General features: G+C 39.8%; 1 protein-coding gene across 1 annotated transcript in view; it reads right to left on the reverse strand.

The window, feature by feature from the left end:
- FNBP4 (formin binding protein 4) overlaps nucleotides 1–19,340 on the reverse strand; it is a 41,287-nt gene that overhangs the window by 4,043 nt on the left and 17,904 nt on the right. Inside the window, exons 10-16 of the mRNA XM_032356696.1 lie at nucleotides 18,570–18,674; nucleotides 16,713–16,846; nucleotides 15,545–15,732; nucleotides 10,140–10,450; nucleotides 9,867–10,011; nucleotides 8,373–8,716; nucleotides 184–341 (exon numbers count right to left, since the gene is read on the reverse strand). Coding sequence (XP_032212587.1) covers nucleotides 184–341; nucleotides 8,373–8,716; nucleotides 9,867–10,011; nucleotides 10,140–10,450; nucleotides 15,545–15,732; nucleotides 16,713–16,846; nucleotides 18,570–18,674 — 1,385 coding nt within the window. The remainder of the gene's footprint in view (nucleotides 1–183; nucleotides 342–8,372; nucleotides 8,717–9,866; nucleotides 10,012–10,139; nucleotides 10,451–15,544; nucleotides 15,733–16,712; nucleotides 16,847–18,569; nucleotides 18,675–19,340) is intronic.

Here is a 19,340-nt window from a genome sequence, read left to right on the forward strand (position 1 = left end):
TAACTCTGAAAAAGGGTAAATCATAATTTTTATGGGGAAATAAACATTACTATGAATTATGAACCTTTAGGTAAGTTTGAAAAAAAAAAAAAAAAAAAAAAGTTAAGGACTGTGATTCAAAGAATATGACGACTGCTCTAAAACCATCACCACAACCCACTCTCATCTGTGGTTTCTTTTTACCTGACCAGCTGCTGCTGTTTCCACTCTTCGATTCGCTTCTGTGCAGTTGATTCCCGGTCCTCTTCACTAGAACTAGAGTTCTCCTCTTCATCTAACTCACGTTGGATACTCTGCCACTTCTTTACCAGAGAGGGCATTTTGGTTTTACTCTTCTTTGCCTAGAGCAAAGGTTAAAGGTCAAAAAGAAAATAATACATAAAATATGGAAATGAGACCCATGTAAGATCAAGATCTCTTCTTAGATCCAAGGAATAAAGGGACTTTAAAATCAAAAGGACAGAAACAAAATAAATCCATTATAAGTTCTTGGTCAAAAATCTCTACTAACTATAAACTTAATTAATGCTTGGCTGAAAATCTAAAAACTATAAAAAAAAATCTAAAAACTTTAAGTATGTTTTTATTAAATCAGGTCAGAAAACGAAATTTCCTTTAGCCTCATTATTTTATGGAATTCAAAACTGTTGCCTTTTATCTCAACTCAGAATTACTGTGTTTCCTTTGGCAAATTTTAAACAGATGCCCTGTTTACATCAAGTGAAAAACAGCTGAGAAATAAATGGCCAGCTTTCCTGGAAAGAGCAACATAGTCAATGGCAACAAATACTAAAAAAGCAAGGAGATACATCAAAATATTAATAACATCAGTTCTAAGAGGAGTTCTTATTTTTCTTCTTTTGGCTCATCTTCATTTTCTAAATCATCTAAAATAAGTATGTACTTTCATAGTAAAAAAAAAAAAAAAAATCCTGGTGATACTTAACAAAATTGTACCTGCAGATGTCCAACATGGTTTGCTCTATTATCACCTTCAGGCCTCTGATCAATGGCACTCTAGCGAAGAGGCCTTCCCTGACCACCCTATAGGAGACAACACCACCTCCCAAAGACCACTTTTTGTCCTCTAACACTGCTTATTTTTTCTCACTGCATTTTAAGCACCAAATATGCACATACTTGTTTATTTGTCTCCCCGTTCCCTCTCTTCTCCAGCCCTCCAGGAGGGAATCTCCACAAAAACAGGATTTGTTTGTTTGACTCTCTACTGAATCCCAAGCTTCTAAGGAGAATGTCTGACAAATCATATGCATTAAAATATTTTATCCCTGTATTTTGAAGAGCAGCAGAGCTGTGTCTGAAGACCTGACCAGGTCCCACACCATAAGCACGACCAGCAGGCACACAGGTGGTAGGTGTGAATACCTGCTGCTGTGCTCACTCTGGACTGGATGTGGGGGCCCAACCTGTTTTTCCAGTCTGCACTTGTGAGACATTTCTTGTCTTCAAAAATCTGAGAAAATAAGTTTCATATTTTAGTCTTTCTTCTGTTATGTAGCTCCCTGGTAACTCAATACCCTATTTGGACTGTAACTTAGAGTTCTTAACTTTCTGGGGGAAATGAGTGCTCATCTGTTGTGCAGACACCTTTAGTTTCCACACACGTTCCCATGTTCCAGTCTGTCCTTTCACCTGTGATACAGGCTCTCACACTGTATACACCCCCTTCCTGCAAGCTCCAGAACAGCCCACTCTGGCTTAGCAGGGAACCAACTGAGTCAAAAGTAACATGAACTAATAATGGTCACATGAACACAGAGGGCTCAATGAGGTATCATCTTTCACTGAACATTGGCAACCATGATTAAAGAACAAAGCTCATGGGGCGCCTGGGTGGCTCAGTGGGCTAAAGCCTCTGCCTTCAGCTCAGGTCATGATCCAGGGGTCCTGGATCGAGCCCCGCATCAGAGTCTCTGCTCAGCGGGGAGCTTGCTTCCCTCCCCCAACTCTGCCAGCTTCTCTGCCTACTTGTGATCTCTGTCAAATAAATAAATAAAATCTTAAAAAAAACACACACAAAAAAACATAGCTCCGGGTAGAGTTACTCTTGTTTCATTTTGACTTCTATTGGGCTTTGTGAAAAAAATTTTTTTATCCCGTGATTCCTATCAGTCATGGGAAAATTAGTTATGTTTTAGAAGTTTATTGCCAATCACAATCAAAACCATGGATATAGAGTTACATTGGCTGTTTAAGCACATTTTCACAGGGGAACACTGAAGTCAGATGAAGAAAGACTGAATGGTTAGGACTTATTTTCTAGTAAGCTGTACACAAAACTCTTTAGCAAAAAGACTGAAAACTGGGGCGCCTGGGTGGTTCAGTTGGTTAAAGCTCTGTTTTCGGCTCAGGTTGTGATCTCAGGGTCCTGGGATGGACTCCCTGCTCAGCTGGGAGTCTGCTTCTCCCTCTGCCTCTGCCCCTCCCCACCACTTGCACTCTCTCTCAAATAAAATCTTAAGGAAAAAAAAGATTGAAAACATGTATTTCAAATATTCCCGAACATGAGGCACTGAGTATTTTATATATATATATTTTAAAGTAGACTCCATGCCCAGCAGGGAGCCCATCTGGCGCTTGAACTCATAACCCTGGAATCAAGATCAGGGTTGAGATCAAAAGCTGGATTCTTAACCAACTGAGCCACCCAGGCGCCCCTATTTTTTTTTTTTTTTTAAGATTTTATTTACTGGGGCGCCTGGGTGGCTCAGTGGGTTAAAGCCTCTGCTTTGGGCTCAGGTCATGATCCCAGGGTCTTGGGATCGAGCCCCGCATCGGGCTCTCTGCTCAGCGGGAAGCCTGCTTCCTCCTCTCTCTCTCTGCCTCTCTGCCTACTTGTGATCTCTGTCTGTCAAATAAATAAATAAATCTTAAAAAAAAAAAAAAAAAAAGATTTTATTTACTTATTTTAGAGAGAGACAGCACACACATGCAACACATAAAGAAGAGGGGCAGAGGAAGAAGACAGAGAATTCCAGGCAGACGCTGCGCTAAGCATGAAGCCACACGTGGAGCTCAATTTCAGGACACTGAGATCATTACCTGTGCTGAAACAGAGAGTCAGACACAAGTGACTGGGCCACTCAGGTGCCTCCATTTTATATTCTTTTAAAATGGCCTATACACAACAGAGGCCATCATCTGTTTCAATATTAAGTATATAAAAATAATACATTACCAAGTTAGAATTCCAGATTTTTCAAGACCACAGAAGCATGACTGGCTAAAAAATTACTGCAGTAAAAGAGGCAGAAGCAATTATGTCTGGTGGGTCAGAAAAAGGGTGTCAAGGAAGGCTTCAGAAGATAAATGATTCCCGAGAACTGGTTGTTCTAACATTTCATTGTGTAAAGAGCAAACAGTATTGGGACTGGTGGACAAAGTAAAGGCAGGGAGGTGGTAAACAGTATTTTGACTCAGGAGAGCTGTGTATACTTTGGTGTAGAGATTGACATTGGTCTACTTTACACACTGTCTTGTTATTATTGACTGCTCTAATATTCACTTCATGTCCAGGTAATTTCTGTCTGAAAACATGGTACCAAGTTGGACAAATGGTTTAATCTGGAAACATTATCTATTTTGTGTGAATGCAGAACCCATTCAAGAAGATTCTTTGAACCACTGTAAGGCAAATGAATTTGCCCTGTTAATCCTCAAAGCAAAAGATTATAAAGTTGAGGTAGAAGAGAAAGTGCTAACACAAAGGACAAAAGCTGATGAGAAAGTTGGTGTTTGGTTTTGCAGGGCACCTGGGTGGCTCAGCTGTTAAGCGTCCACCTTTGGCTCAGGTCATGATCCCACGGTCCTGGGATCAGCCCTGTGTCAGGCTCCCCACTCAGCAGGAGGCCGGCTTCTCCCTCTTCCACTCCCCCTGCTTATAGTCCCTCTCTCTCACGGTCTCTCTGCCAAATGAATAAAATCTTTGGGGGGGAAAAAAAGAAAGAAAGAAAGAAAGTTTTTTTGGGTAATCAGGACATTCAAAGTGGCCGTGAGTGTGACATGACATCAGAATGATATCTCCAAACCCTGTTTCCTCACAGAAATATTACTGTAAACAAAAACTGACTAAAATGGCTTTATAGGAACTCTGGAAATGAACTAAAGATCTACAGCAACCAAGAGAACACTCAATCAGAAGCCAAACTTCGGGTGCCTGGCTGGCTCAGTAGGTAGAGCATATGACTTCTAATCTCAGAGCTTTAAGTCTGAGCCCCATACTGGGTGCAGAGATTATGTACAGACAAAATCTTGGTGAAAAAACAAGTAGTTTAGTAGTAGTAGTAGCCCCACTCAAAACAATAGGAAATTCTGTGGCCTGTCTGCTTGCCTATGTGAACCACCCTCTCCCACATGGTTGGGGTGAAATAGCCAATTCTCAGTTCCCTCCTTTAGGAGGGAAGGAAAAGAATGGAATGTTCTATCCTGGCTGTGGATGCCTGAAGGACTGGTTTCTTTTAACTGCCTAACTGAGAGCTCAAGTAGGAATGGCAATATGTTTTGCTGGATTTCAGGCTGGAAGCCATGAAAGGCAGTGGCAGGTATTATGACATGCGAAAACCATGTGGAAACTGCAGTCATGTGGACGCCTGGAAGCAAGAGATTAGGGGCAGAAGAATACTATACAGCATGTAAGGCTCCTAAAAGCCAGATGTGAGACTCTCCGGAAAATTAAAATTAAAATTAAATGTATACAGGGGAATGAGAAAAAAAGGAAAGCATAAATCCAGGAAATACGAATGTCCAGAAAAGGCCCAAAAGATCTTGAGCCTTCGTACAGGGCTCATTAATGAAGTTCTTTCCACAAATATAGCAAGGCTACAAAGACTGGGAGACAGAGTTGTTTTCTCAAATGCCTAATTTTCAACACAGGGAAAAAAAAAATCACAAAACTGGGAAACTAGGAAACACACCCATTCAAAGAAAAGAAAATTTCTAGAAACCAACCATAAACACATGCTGAAGACATACTAGACAAAGACGTCAAAACAGTTGTCTTAAAAGTGCTCGGGATGCCTGGGTGACTCAGTTGTTAAGTGTCTGCCTTCAGCTTAGGTCATGATCCCAGGGTTCTGGGACTGAGCCCCATATTGGAATCCCCACGCAGGAGGAAGCCTGCTTCTCCCTCTCCCACTCCACCTGCTAGTGTTCCCTTTCTGGTTGTGTTTCTCTCTGTCAAATAAATAAATAAATAATCTTAAAAAAAAAAAAAAAAAAAAAAGTATAAAATTAAGAAAAAGAAAAGTTTTAAATGTGCCCCAAGCTAAAGGAAAACACCAGCAAAGAACTAAAGGAAATCAGGAAAGTTATACATAAACAAGATGAGATTATCAACAAAGAGATAGATATTAAAAAAAAAATCCAAAGCAGATAAAAATTCTGAAGTTGAAAAATGTGAACTAAAAAATTCATTAGCTCAACAGCAGACTCTGATAGGCAGAAGAAAGGATCAGTAAAATTCATGGTAGGTCATTTTATTTTTTTAATCTTTTTTTTTAAAAGATTTTATTTAGGGCGCCTGGGTGGCTCAGTGGGTTAAGCCGCTGCCTTCGGCTCAGGTCATGATCTCAGGGTCCTGGGATCGAGTCCCGCATCGGGCTCTCTGCTCAGCGGGGAGCCTGCTTCCTCCTCTCTCTCTCTCTGGCTGCCTCTCTGCCTACTTGTGATCTCTATCTGTCAAATAAATAAAATAAAAATCTTTAAAAAAAAAAAATAAAATAAAAAAAATAAAAATAAAAGATTTTATTTATTTGACAGGCAGAGATTACAAGTAGGCAGAGAGGCAGGCAGAGAGAGAGGGGGAAGCAGGCTCCCCACTGAGCAGAGAGCCCAAAGCAGGGCCCAATCCCAGCACCCTGGGATCATGACCTGAGCCGAAGGCAGAGGCTTTAACCCACTGAGCCACCCAGGCGCCCCCATGGTAGGTCATTTTAAATTACTGAGTCTGCAAAGCAAAAAGGAAAAAGAATGAAGCAAAGTGAACAGGGCTTAAGTGACTTATAATACACCCTTAAGTGGACCAACATATGCATTATGGAAGTCCCAGGAGGATGGAAAGAAAAGGGCAAAACTCATTTTAAAAATAGCCACAGGGTGAGACACCTGGGAGGCTCAGTTGGTTAAGCCTCTGCCTTCAGCGCAGGTCATGATCCCAGTGTCCTGGGATCAAGTCCCACATCAGGCTCCTTGTTCTGCTAGGAGCCTGCTTCTCCCTCTGCCTGCCACTCTGCCTGCCTGTACTGTCTCTCTGAAAAATAAGTAAACAAAATCTAAAAAAAAAAAAAAAAAAAAAAAAAGGCTAAAGGGTGCCTGGATGGCTCAATCACTTAAGCATCTGACTCTTGATATCAACTCAGATCTTGTTCTCAGGGTCATGAGTTCAAGCCCCATACTGGGCTCCATGCTGGGTATGGAACTACTTCTAAAAAAGTAGGGAGGAGGCTCAGTCAGGCTCCGTTGTTAAGCTTCTCTTTTTGGCTCAGGTCATGATCCCAGGGTCTGAGAACTGAGCCCTACATCAGGCTCCCTGCTCTGGTGAGCCTGCTTTTCCCTTTCCTTCCCTGCTGTTCCCCCGGTTGTGTGCTCACGCTCTGTCAAATAAATAAAATCTTTAAAAAAAGTTTTTAATTACAAAAACAAAAGTGAAAGGAAAAAAAAAAATAGGCAAAAACTTCCCAAATTTAAGACATGGATATACATATCCAAGAGGCCTAACAAACTTCATGTGGTATAAATCCTAAAAGACCAAACTGTGACATAACTTGTCAAAAGCCAAAGAGAATCTAAAAGCAAGGGAAAAAAAAAAAAAAGTGACTTGTCATATACAAGGGATCCTCGATAAGATTATTAGAGGATTTCTGGCAGAAATGACATAGGCCGGGGTGCCTGGGTGGCTCAGTGGGTTAAAGCCTCTGCCTTCGGCTCAGGTCATGATCCCAGGGTCCTGGGATCGAGCCCCGCATCGGGCTCTCTGCTCTGCGGAGAGCCTGCTTCCACCTTTCTCTCTCTGCCTACTTGTGATCTCTGTCAAATAAATAAATAAAATATTAAAAAAAAAAAAAAAAAAAAAAAAAAAAGCAGCAGCAGCCAATTCAGAATTCTATACCAGGCGACACTTTCCTTCAAAAATAAGAAAAAAGGCGCGCCTGGGTGGCTCAGTGGGTTAAGCCGCTGCCTTCAGCTCAGGTCATGATCTCAGGGTTCTAGGATCAAGTCCCGCATCGGGCTCTCTGCTCAGCAGGGAGCCTGCTTCCTTCTCTCTCTCTCTGCCTGCCTCTCAGTGTACTTGTAATTTCTCTCTGTCAAATAAATAAATAAAATCTTAAAAAAAAAAATAAAAAGAAAAAAATTTAAGATGTTCCCAAAATTAACAAAAGCTGAGGGAGTTCCTTACTGCTTGACTTGCCTTGTAAAAAACGCTTAAGGGAGTGGAATCCTTCAAGTTGAAATAAAAAGATGCCAGAAGGTAACTAGTCATACAAAAATATAAAATTTTCTGGTAAAGGTAAATACATGAACGAATATAAAAACCAGTATGATTATGATTTTGGTTTGTAACTCTACTTCTTACTCTTCTAAAAATTTAAAAGGCAAAGCATAAAAATAATTTTAAAACTACATTAATGGGTACAATATATAAAGACGTAATTTATAACACCAATAATGGAGTGGGGTGCAGCTATATAGTTTTTTGTCTGCAGTGCAGTGTATTAGTTTAAAATAGATTATTGTAACTTCAGCACATTATATATAATACCCACAATAACCACAAAGAAATAAACATAGAATATATGCAAAAAGAAATGACAAGGGAATCAAAATGTGTCACTGTAAAAAAAAGTCAACTAAACACAAAAGGCAGCAATTAGAGAAGAAATGAGGATAAAAAGCTTTATAAGATCTACAGAAAACAGGTAACAAAATGGTAGTGATAGGTCCTCCCCTTTTAGTCACTACTGATAATAAATTTGTCATTTACTGATCTAAACAAAATTCTCCAATTAAAAGTCCTATACTGCCAGAATGGATATAAAAAAATAGAATCATGGGGCACCTGGGTGGCTCAGTCAGTTGAGCGTCATGACCTGAAGGCAGATGTTTAACTGACTGGGCCACCTAGGTGCTCTAAAAAAAAATTTTTTTTTTTAAATTTTGTTTGAGAGAGAGACAGACAGCATGAGAGGGGAAAGGGTTGGAGGGAGAAGCAGACTCCCTGCTCAGCAGGGAGCCTGAGTCGGGACTTGATCCTAGGACTCCAGGATCACGCATGACCCAAGCAAAAGGCAGTCACCCAACTGAGCCACCTAAGTACCCTAAAATATTTTTAAAATAGAAACTTAGATTTACTCTACCTTATCTTTCTTTCCTTTTTTGGTCTTCTCAGGTGGTGGCACTTTGGGAGCTGGTGGTGGTGGTGGAGGAGGAGGAGGAGGAGGAGGTGGTGGTGGTTCAATAATGGCAGTGGTAGGCACAGCACCTCGGGCTTGGACTGGCTGCAGTGTGGGAGCAGTCACTGCCATTGGGACAGAACATTCCGTGTAGCTCATAATTGCAGAAGCTGATGCCAGTCCTAGGTAATTTGACTGCAGGCTCATTCCTCTGGCCTGATGACCCATTCCTGTTGCTGGATGGCTAACTGATAGTGCCTGGTGTCCAATCCCTGCAGACTGGTGTCCAATCCCTGCTGCCTGGTGACCTAACACAGAAAACATAAAACAAGACTGTAAAAAGGATATTGTGACAAGCAAAAATGAGGAAAAGACAGAAAAGAGAACTGGGGGTTAGATCACCTATGAAATGTCAGTACACCTTTTCCTCAAAAAATATAGCCATAGGGCACCTGGGTGACTCAGTTGGTTAAATGTCTGAGTCAGGTCATAATCTCTGGAAGGTGAGATCAAGGCCTGCGCTGGGCTCCACACTCAGCAGGGAGTCTGCCTGAGGATTTCTTTCACTCTCCTCCTCCCCAACTCTCAACTAAATAAATCTTAAAAAAAAACTATATATATATATATATATATATATAGCCACAGGAGCACCTGGGTGGCTCAGGCAGTTAAGCGCTGGCCTTTGGGTGAGGTCATGATCCCAGCGTCCTGGGATTGAGTCCCACACTGGGCTCCTTGCTCAGCTGGGAGCCTGCTTCTCTCTCTGCCTGCTACTCCCCCTGCTTGTGCTCTGACAAATAAATAAAATCTTAAAAATAAATAAATAGATAAATAGATAGACTGACTCTTGATCCTGAGTTCAAGAGTTGCATGCTCTACCAAATAAGCCAGCCAGGCACCCAGCTGAGCACGGTACGGTACTTAAACATCAAAATTACTGAAGTCATATAAGTGCACAGAAAACAATCTGGAAGGATACACAATAGTTTTCAGTAACTAGAAGATATATACAGAAAGAGATTTTTGTTTTTTTTTTTGTTTGTTTTGTTTTTAAGATTTTATTTATTTGACAGAGACTCAGCGAGAGAGGGAACACAAGCAGGGGGAGTGAGAGAGGGAGAAGCAGGCCTCCCACTGAGCAAGGAGCCCGATGCGGGGGTTGATCCCAGGACACCGGGATCATGACCTGAGCTGAAGGCAGCCGCTTAATGACCAAGCCACCCAGGTACCCCTAGAAAGAGTTTTTAAAATGAAGACTTTGGGGTGCGTGGGTAGCTCAGTGGTTAAGTGTTGGACTCTTGATCTCAAGGTTGTTGAGTTGAAGCCCCACATTGGGCTCCACACTGGGTGTGGCATCTATATAAACAAAATAATGAAGTGAAAAGCCTTTACCTGACATCCAATCCTGAAAACAAAGATATAACACACTAAGGAAAACATTTTAATCACAAGGTTTACCTGCAGCTATAGCTGACTGGCTGTAGAGTACCGGAGAACTACCGATGGTAGCTGATCTCTGAACTACTGCAGTACTAATTTCTGTAGCTTTTCTTTTTACTGCTTTAGTGGAAGGCGAACTTGAGACAGTAGAGTCAACTGAACTCTGAAACAAAGAGAATCTAGTTAGTGGCTGAAAGTTCTGATTAAACGTCCTCTTCTAAAACAAAACATGGTGTCAAATCATGCCCCAGTCCCCAGAAACTCTTCAGAATGCCAAACAGTACTTCTCACCTGGCTAGTTACAACTGTGGTTTGTGTCGAAGGTTTCAATGGAGTATCCTCCTCTGTTCCTGGGGCAGGAGGCTCCTCGCTTCCCTCATCCTCCATCTCTACCTCCTGGATCTCACCATCTTCTACAGGAGGAGGGGGCGGGGGAGGGGGAGGAGGGGATTCTGGAGGCGGAGGTGGAGGTGGTGGCATTTCCAAAGGTAATGGAGGTTGAAGCACAGGCACATTTGACTGAAGGAGGGTCCAAAATGGAGTAAGTGGCATGAGTGATGAAGAAGAAACTTGGCCAGAAAAGGACTCTTTACAAAGAGAACCTACAAAAACAAACAGGAGTCAGGGCAAAGGCAAGACAAAAACTCTGTGGCTTACATTCTCACCAATGTTCAAGTGACTAGTGAGACAAAATCAGACCCGCAGGCATCTACTCTACACTGAGGTCACTGAAATATTAAGCAATTCAGTTCAAAAATGACTACAATAGAAAGATGAATTTATGCACCTCCCAGTTAGTACTTGCCCCAGCAATATTATATACTAGTTTTGTTCTTTGGGTCCAGATTTATGGATGAATAAATGAAGCACACCACATCAACTCAATGAGCAATCTGGTCATTTGACACTGATGTTTCTTATTTCAAACATTCACAGTTTCAACATATACAACTAGAAGAAACACTCTGGGTCTTTTTTACTTCAGAAACGAAGAGGGGAATGAATAATGTGCATTTACAATGCTGATTCCATGTTATTTTATTTTTAAGCGAGCTAGATGACTGATTGGGAATGACCCAGAGAAGCACTCATTCAAAGCAACTGTTCTGAATTCTACTTATTTTAATTAATTTGAGTTACTAGGTTTTAAAAATCCATCTGCAAGGTGCTCTTTGTCAACTTTATCATTCCTTTGCACCTTTTAATGAGTTACACTTGCTGAATCACAGCAACACTAATCAAGAAGGGCAATTTTTTTGTAATGAGAAAAGGGAAATTTAGAACCACAAATCTTCAAGGTACATGATTAACGAAGGCACACATGAAAAGGTGTTTGAAGACCCAAAGGATGTGAAATTGAAGCTGGAGTCTGAGTTAAAAAGAAATTATAAGTAAAAAGCTGCAGAATCAGTTCTCAAATTCTGCAAAAGCCAGTTAATTCTTTTCCTTTCTCTCCTGGGAAAAGCTTTAAGGGTTAAAGAAAATAGGAGGATATACTTACTTGTAGCCTTCCCCATCCCTCTTTATCGTCAATAGGGAAGTTTCACAATATATGGGACTATTAGATATATATCCCAGGAATGCTGAAGGGAATTTTCTCCCTAAAAATCATAGAATTTAGGAGTAGAAGAGACATGAGAAATCATCTAGTTCAACTCTCTCATTTCAAAGGTAATGAAACCCAGGAGGAAAATGACTTGCCTAAGATCATACAGCGCTCAGTGGCCAGGTCTGACTCCGAGTCTAGTGCTATTTTACCAAGAAGTCCTGGTGAAATGACAGAGGTCTAAGAGCTTTAGAAATCACAGCTAGATAAATCTCACTTCTCACAGAGTAGAGATCCAAATGTAATCACCTGTTATATTTCATGGTCAAAAGAGGTGGATTAAATAAGGGTGCTATTACCAAAGTCTCTCAACAAGGATATAACCCATTACCTTGGTTGCCCCAAAAGACACCACACTGGTTCTCAAAGCCACCATAAACCATTTGGCTTTTAGGACAGCTTTAGTTTTTATGGAGCAGATATATAATATATTTTTGTAAAAGACTTTAAAAGGATGATTCACAAAATTCACTGTAATTATTTTGAGAAGTTGACTAAAGGAAAAGAGTGCTAAAAAAACAGTCACCAGAAAACAAGAATGCAGTTTTCCAGCTAAAAGACTTCAACTGCCTCATTTGACTTTTGTATTTGGTCATATCTTTTTTTTTTTTTTTTGTATTTGGTCATATCTAATAAGAATTTACACACTAACTTTTAGATGAATAAAGTCCAGGTATGACCAAGCAGTCTACTATATTACGTAATAACAGAATGTCAAGATCACATCAAAACCCAAGAAAATAAATACTGAAAATTAATAACTTAGCAAACTTCTAAACTTTCAACAACATCTGGTAGATAAATTAGCAAGTCAAATTTTACACTCTCATCTAAAAGTGCAATATAGATATGCTTATGATGATAATGTGCTGCTACACAAAGCAACTCAAGGAAATACAGGTTCAAATTTAATAATGTGGTTTACAACCTCCAGCAAAGCCAACCAGAATTAGTTAAACTTTGTGTAAATATGCGATAAACTAGACTTGATAAATTTAGCAGCAAACAAGCAGCATTTCTGGTTAATATCTGAATCCCATATTAAGTTGCTCAAAACACAAAAGCTGTATCTTAATACTGATAATTATCTCCTTTAGCTTAGACACAAAAAACTTTAAAAATATCCATTTGAATATCCAGGATGTTCTATTGCATATTGCTTCTCTTTGTTTCTAAATATAACCCAGTTGGTATATTTTGCCATTTAAGGTAAAATTTAAGTCTAAAGTTCAAGTAGAGATTAAAGGTAAACACAGCTTTTACTATACACTAATAAATTTGAAAACTACAAGTTTAAAACAGTGTGGAGACACAAATTTTTAGCTCTTCAACAACTTTTTTCTATGCATCTTTGTTTTTATTTGAAGGCAGGCTTCCTTTACTGTTTTCCTGTATTGCTCCAAAGAGAAAACTTTTGCTTAGTATTTTGAACCAAGAGGACAGTTTAACAATTTAAAGAAGTTATTATACAAAAAATTCCATGGACTTCTGAAAAGCAGCTAAATTTAACATAAATGACAAACATTTTAGATATCACTTGTCTTTAGAGACAAGATGTTAAATTTGAACAATGAACAAGGATTAAAAAATGAACAGAACTTGGAAACTTCCTTGCTCCGAACAATGTAGTAATTTTTCTCTTAAAAGATGGTTTTAACCACTGCTGAGATGACAATGACAACAGAATATATTAAACCTTTATATGCTTAAACTAGTAATCAGAAATACTCTCAAATCCCAAAGACCTTAGTGTAAGACTTGGGTTTTACTTAAATCAAGTTGATCAAAGTTTTAGTGGCTCTCATTAAAGAGGCTTAAGAATATAAGCAGGATTATCAGTGGCTTTTTCCTACAGCATAATTAGTTTTGTTTTAATCAGACAGGAATGTCTCCAAGTCTTCCCTTTACCACATGGTAAACTGTGTTTGTTATCAACAAAAGGAAAAAATAACTTTTAAGTCTAAGGTGTTCAGAGAACACTTAAAGAATTAGTAATCCTGGAATATTCAGCTCTGCAACATACAAGGGACATCAGACAGTGCTCAGGAGTAGTCTTCTTCCCAGAACTACATCAAGCCTCTTCAGTTCACTAACTACTAAAAAGCAAACAAGTGATAAAACCAACTTAGGAGACATAGCTATCTTTGCTATTGAAAGGGGGGGGGGGGGGACCAAAAGAAAATCTCTTTGTGAGAATGTTAGTAAAATACTCTAACTTGAGAAAATATATTTCTGAAATATGAAGTAAAATCAAAATACCCTTTGCTATGTGCAAAATTAGCACTGTAGCCAAATGTGGCTTTTATCCCTAGGCTATTTAAGAAATCAACAAAATCATTTGGTAACACAACCACTTTCATTTGGTACATTATCAGAACTTTCTGTTTGGGATCAGGGAGCCAAATAAATACAGAAGAATCAGGTTGCCTGGGTGGCTCAGTCACTAAGCATCTGCCTTTGGCTTGGGTTATGATCTCAGCGTCCTGGGATCGAGCCCTACATGGGGCTCCCAGCTCCATAGGAAGTCAGCTTCTCCCTCTCCCACTCCCCCTGCTTGTATTCCCTCTCTCGCTATCTCTCTCTCTCTCTCAAAGAACTAAAATCTTTTTAAAAAATAAGGGGTGCCTGGGTGGCTCAGTCATTAAGCGTCTACGTTCAGCTCTAGTCATGATCCCAGGGGTCCTGAGATCGAGCCCCCATCACGTTCCTTGCTTGGCAAGAAGCCTGGCTCTCCCTCTCCCACTTCTGCTTGTGTTCCCTCTCTTGCTCTATCAAATAAAAAAATAAATAAAATCTTAAATAAATAAATAAAAAGTATCATTTTTGATAAGCAGAGGACAAAAAAATTCAGCTCTTCACTCCCTAAGTTACCAACAAATTCCATGTCTTTATCTACAAAAGGTTTATTCTTTTAAAAGCCAAACCATAGACTCCTACTTTATTTGCTATTATTTTAACAAACAGCTACCCGTTTTTCAGATCAAAATGGTTGCTAATCATAGTACTGACTATGCTTCACTATTCACTTATTTTTGTTATTCTAAGAACAGTGGATCCAGAGGGAAAGAAAAAAAAAAAAAAACGCATCTTCTTCCATAATGCAGAAATCAAGCCACTTCTCTTTAGCACTCTCAAGATTCTCAGAGAACTAAGGAGCTGTGAAAGCCGTTTTTTAAATGTATACAACAAACGTAAGACCTCTATAAAAACTTCAAATGGGTTCAGAGCCATCCTGATCATTTTATACTAGAATACTGTTGGCAATTTGCACCCCATCTATTATTTTGCTTATCCGAAACAATGGTCATAGTTTCATGCCATTTTGTCAAAACATTTTAGCAACCATACAAAACATTTTAGCAACCATGCATACTGGAATGGAAAAATGAGGCTACAGTATCAACAGACGAAGCTTTCTGTAGAATGGCAGAACAAAAACCCCATTATCACCTCCACGCAGATATTGACATTTCAACTACTAGCTCCTTAACATTAATTTGCATTCCTGTTACTGGATACACAGTTTTGTCTGCAGACATGGGACAATTTTTTTTTGTTGTTGTTAAGATCTAATTCACTTTATTAAATGATGCAAAAATCAGGAAGCATCCCATCTAAAAAGTAGAAGGGAACACCTATGGGACACTTTTTAAAAAATATATTTTATTTATTTATTTGACACTGAGAGAGGGAACACAAGCAGGGAATGTGGGAGAGGGAGAAGCAGGCTTCCTGCTGAGCGGGGAGCCTGATGAGGGGCTCGATCCCAGGACCCGGGGATCATGACCTGAGCTGAAGGCAGATGTTTAATGACTGAGCGACCCAGGCGCCCCTAGGACATTCTTAAAATCAAAATATTTTGGCTCATCATTTCACATTTTAACAAAGTCTGAAATTAATAGTATGCTGATTTCCAAGTAGTCACTGCCTTAGTTTTCTTCAGAATTAACTTGCAATTTTATGTCAAGTCACTATTTTTTAATAGAAACTCTTGATTTATTTCCTTCTTTTATGGTATCAACTAACACAAGTCATTTTTTTCCCCCAAAAGTTATTTCTCTCCAAATTAGTACAGGGTAAATTGTCCCACCTGTGGAATTCTCAGATGATTCTGCAGAATTTGATTCAGTGCCAGTTTTGTCTTTCGAAGTCTGTTTAGGAAGAGTCTCGTCTCTACTTTCTTGCGCTTGGCTCTCTTCCTCCTCCTCCTCACCATCTGGAAACTCCCACTGAGACTCGCCCGACTGTTCGTTTACATAGAAATATCGTCTATGATCCCTAAATTACAAGAAAGAAAACACATGTTTTAAGACCCATTCTCCTACAAAGACACTTCCATTTGGTCCTGTCCCAGGACAGCAGTCTGCTCTCACAGGGACGAACCTCTTCTTAACGGACTGCTATTCACAAAGGCAACAAAGAGCTTTGACAATTGAGAATGAAGAACCAACGATAATTCAAAGCTATTTGCACTGCCAGCAGCTCTGTGAATACAGCCCTGAGCCCTCTCATTCCAACAGATGACTTAGAAAACACCTCTCACACTTTTTTTTTTTGCCAATGCTTAACAGGCTTTCAAGTTGCATTAACGAAGGGACTCAATATCCTAGAACACTAATTTCCCTTCCAAAGAAGAGAACAACGAAGTTTGCGAAAGGTGACTCTTCCCCTCTTGGACCGTGGAATTCACATTTCATACTCTTGATATCAAACACAGTGAAAGCTAAAGAGAGGGAGAGGATCTGGGAGCTGAAAAATAAAAGAGCAAAGATTTCAAATAACGAAAAAAAAAATCAAGAAAAGCCAAATATAAAAAGAAATATTTTCATCTGACCTGCTGGCAGAAGATAGTAATCTTGTTCTTCATTCACATCTTCAGGCACGAAGCTTTCCTTAACTTCACCGAGGTTAATCAGGAGTAGTTGCTTCCAGAGGTCCTGTAAAGCGCACAGAGCTCTCGCATGCGCTTAACCCCCAAGCCCGCCCTACTCCGTGCAACAACACTCTGGAGAGTAAAAACCAGCTTTGTCCATCTTGGGAAAAAATCCGTTACATGGAACACTTTAAACATTGCTTTTTGTTTCTCCGTGTGGCTGGCCCAGACTCTGTAAGTGCTTGCGGTGCTTTGCCTGCCCAGCACCGCTAACCGCAGCTGCTCTCAGTCTCCAGACAGGCTGTCATGTCGTCAGGTGGTGGTGATCACAAATCATGTCTGAGATGTCAAAGGTGAAAGGTGAAAAGGGGAGAAGAGTGCGTACCTGTCCCAGTGGCAGGACCAGCCTTTAGGAGTGGCGTTTATTTCATACTGTTTTAGTTGTTCTGCTGCATCCTGAAGTTTTCGTTTAAGGTAGTTTCCATTAAGAGCCCCTTCCCTCCAGTCTGCAATCCGAGTCTAGAATCAACAGAGAAATAAGTTAAAGACTTCTTGTTACGTCAAGAAGCAGAAGTAAAAGGGACATGTTTTCTGGTCCATGACTGTACTGCTATACTCTCACAAAAAACAGAGAACACCAAGAAACAGAAACAAAAACAAAAAACAAACCATCTTAGTTTCATAAAAAATCTTGTTTGCTCTGCAGAGTTGTGAAAAATGAGACTGAACTCCAGTACCCCAGTACTTTCTACACTGTCAACTCTCCAGTACCTGAAAACAAGTAGCAGTTTTATTTCCCCCTTTGGACAGTAAAATTCCCTAGCAATTTTACCTTTGTTTGGTAGATAGCTCATTCAGTTCAGTAATATTCTTCATCAAAAACAGAAGTTCAGTCCTTAGGGAAGTCAGATTCCTACAGGAGAACTTCCTTACTAAATCATAACCTGCCACACTGTAAACTATGCAGGGGACAAACAGGACTCAGAACTTTTTTTTTTTTAAAAGATTTTATTCATTTACTTGGGGAAGAGAGAGCGAGCAACCACGAGCAAGGGGAGCCGCAAAGAGAACAGAATTCCCACTGAACAGGGAGCCCAATACGAAACTTGATCCCAGAACCAAAGGCAGACACCCAACCAACTAAGCCACCCCCAGAACTTTTCTTCTTAACAGATTTATAATCTCACAGCACGTACAAAGTCTTTCAACATGACATGGCCTCATCTGATCACTATGAATAGAATTTTGTCAGAAAATGGGTCTATATTAAAATATATGCCCATTCACAGCCAGTGGTGCATGCGACTCTTGACCTCAAGGCCTTGAGTTCCAGCCCCACAAAGGGCAGAGAGCTTACATCATAAAAAAAATTTTTTTTAAGTTTATTTATTTATTAGAGAGAGAGAGAGAGAGAGAGAGAACAAGTGGGGGAAGAGAAAGACAAGCAGAGTCGATGCTGAACAGAGCCCAATGTGGGGCTCAATCTCATCATCGTGAGATCATGACCTGACCCAAAATCAAGAGTTGGATGCTTAACTGACTGAGCCACTCACTCCCCCGCCAAAACATTTTTTTTTAAATAAAATATATGCCTATTGAAGGTGGTATCAACACACATAAAATCTCCGTATTTACCTCCATAATTATGTTTTGCTTTAAAGCTAATACACAGTTTTATTTCCTGGGTTGGTGGTTCAAATATGCACCAATGTTAAAAATTTTAATTTATGGGGCGCCTGGGTGGCTCAGTGTTAGGTTAAGCTTCTGTTTCAGCTCAGGTCATGATCTCAGGGTCCTGGGATCAAGCCCCACATTGGGCTCTCTGCTCAGCGGGGAGCCTGCTTCACCTCTCTCTGCCTACTTGTGATCTGTCAAATAAATAAATAAAATCTTAAAAAAAAAAAAAAAAAAAGACTGCAAGCTTCAAGAGAGACAGTTTAAGAAAAAAATTTTTTTAAATTTAGGATTAAGACAAGACAGACAGGGGACCTGAGTGGCTCAGTTGGTTAAGCATCTGCCTTCGGCTTAGGCCATGATCCCAGGGTCCTGGGATTGAGTCCAGAGTTGGGCTCCCTGCTCAGCGGGGTGTCTGCTTCTCCCTCTGCACCCCCCCATTTGTGGTCTCTAATAAATAAAATCTTTAAAAATATAAAATAAAACAAGTAAAACAAATGCTTCACACATACAGCATTTTAATCAATGACCAACTATGACCCACTGGAACCAAAAATGGCTAAATTACCTCAGTCTGTAGAAGCAGCACATGAAAGTTGGAGATGGACTGTCTATTAATGCCTAGGAATTCAAATTTACTTGTCAGGGTATTTGCCAGTTCTCCAATCTGAAACTGCAATGCAAGAAATGAAAAAGAGGAAGAAATAAAATTGAATCAGCAGTTCTTTTCTGTATTATGTAAAATCATTCAGTTTTCTTAAATATGCTAAAAAAAAAGGGGGTCTGCCTAGAAACAGCCCTTCTTACACAGCTGCATCTAAGCAAGTTACGTAGAGAAAACAAGATTTTAATTTAAGTAAACAAATTCACATAACAAGCAAAAAATAATGACAAGTCTAGAGAAATTAAATGTATACATACTCTGAGACAACTCAGGATTCAGCAGGTATAAGTAGATGTTAAATGATACAACTCCCAACAGTGTCCAAAATATCATTTATGCATTACTAACTCTTTTACTACCTACACACTGAACAAAATTAATTCTCCCAGTCCCTTTCACATGGTCGTACACTAGTCAGTGACTGGATAAACTCTTTCAGGTCTAAAGAATGTGCTAGATAGCTTTTCCAATATATCAATCTTTAAGAGCCTCATACTTACGTGGTCCCAATTCTCATGGTATGAGGCTTCAAATAAAACTGGAACCAAATCTGCCTTTGTGTAAGGCCAAGTAGTTCACACAGGAATTAAATTTGTGACTTTTAGGCTCTTCAGTTCTTCCCAACGAGAAAAGCCTATATTTGATAAGCTGTTATTGCTTTCAAATGAAGACTTA

Source organism: Mustela erminea, chromosome 9 (assembly GCF_009829155.1).
Source record: "Mustela erminea isolate mMusErm1 chromosome 9, mMusErm1.Pri, whole genome shotgun sequence".
Classification (NCBI taxonomy): Eukaryota; Metazoa; Chordata; class Mammalia; order Carnivora; family Mustelidae; genus Mustela; species Mustela erminea.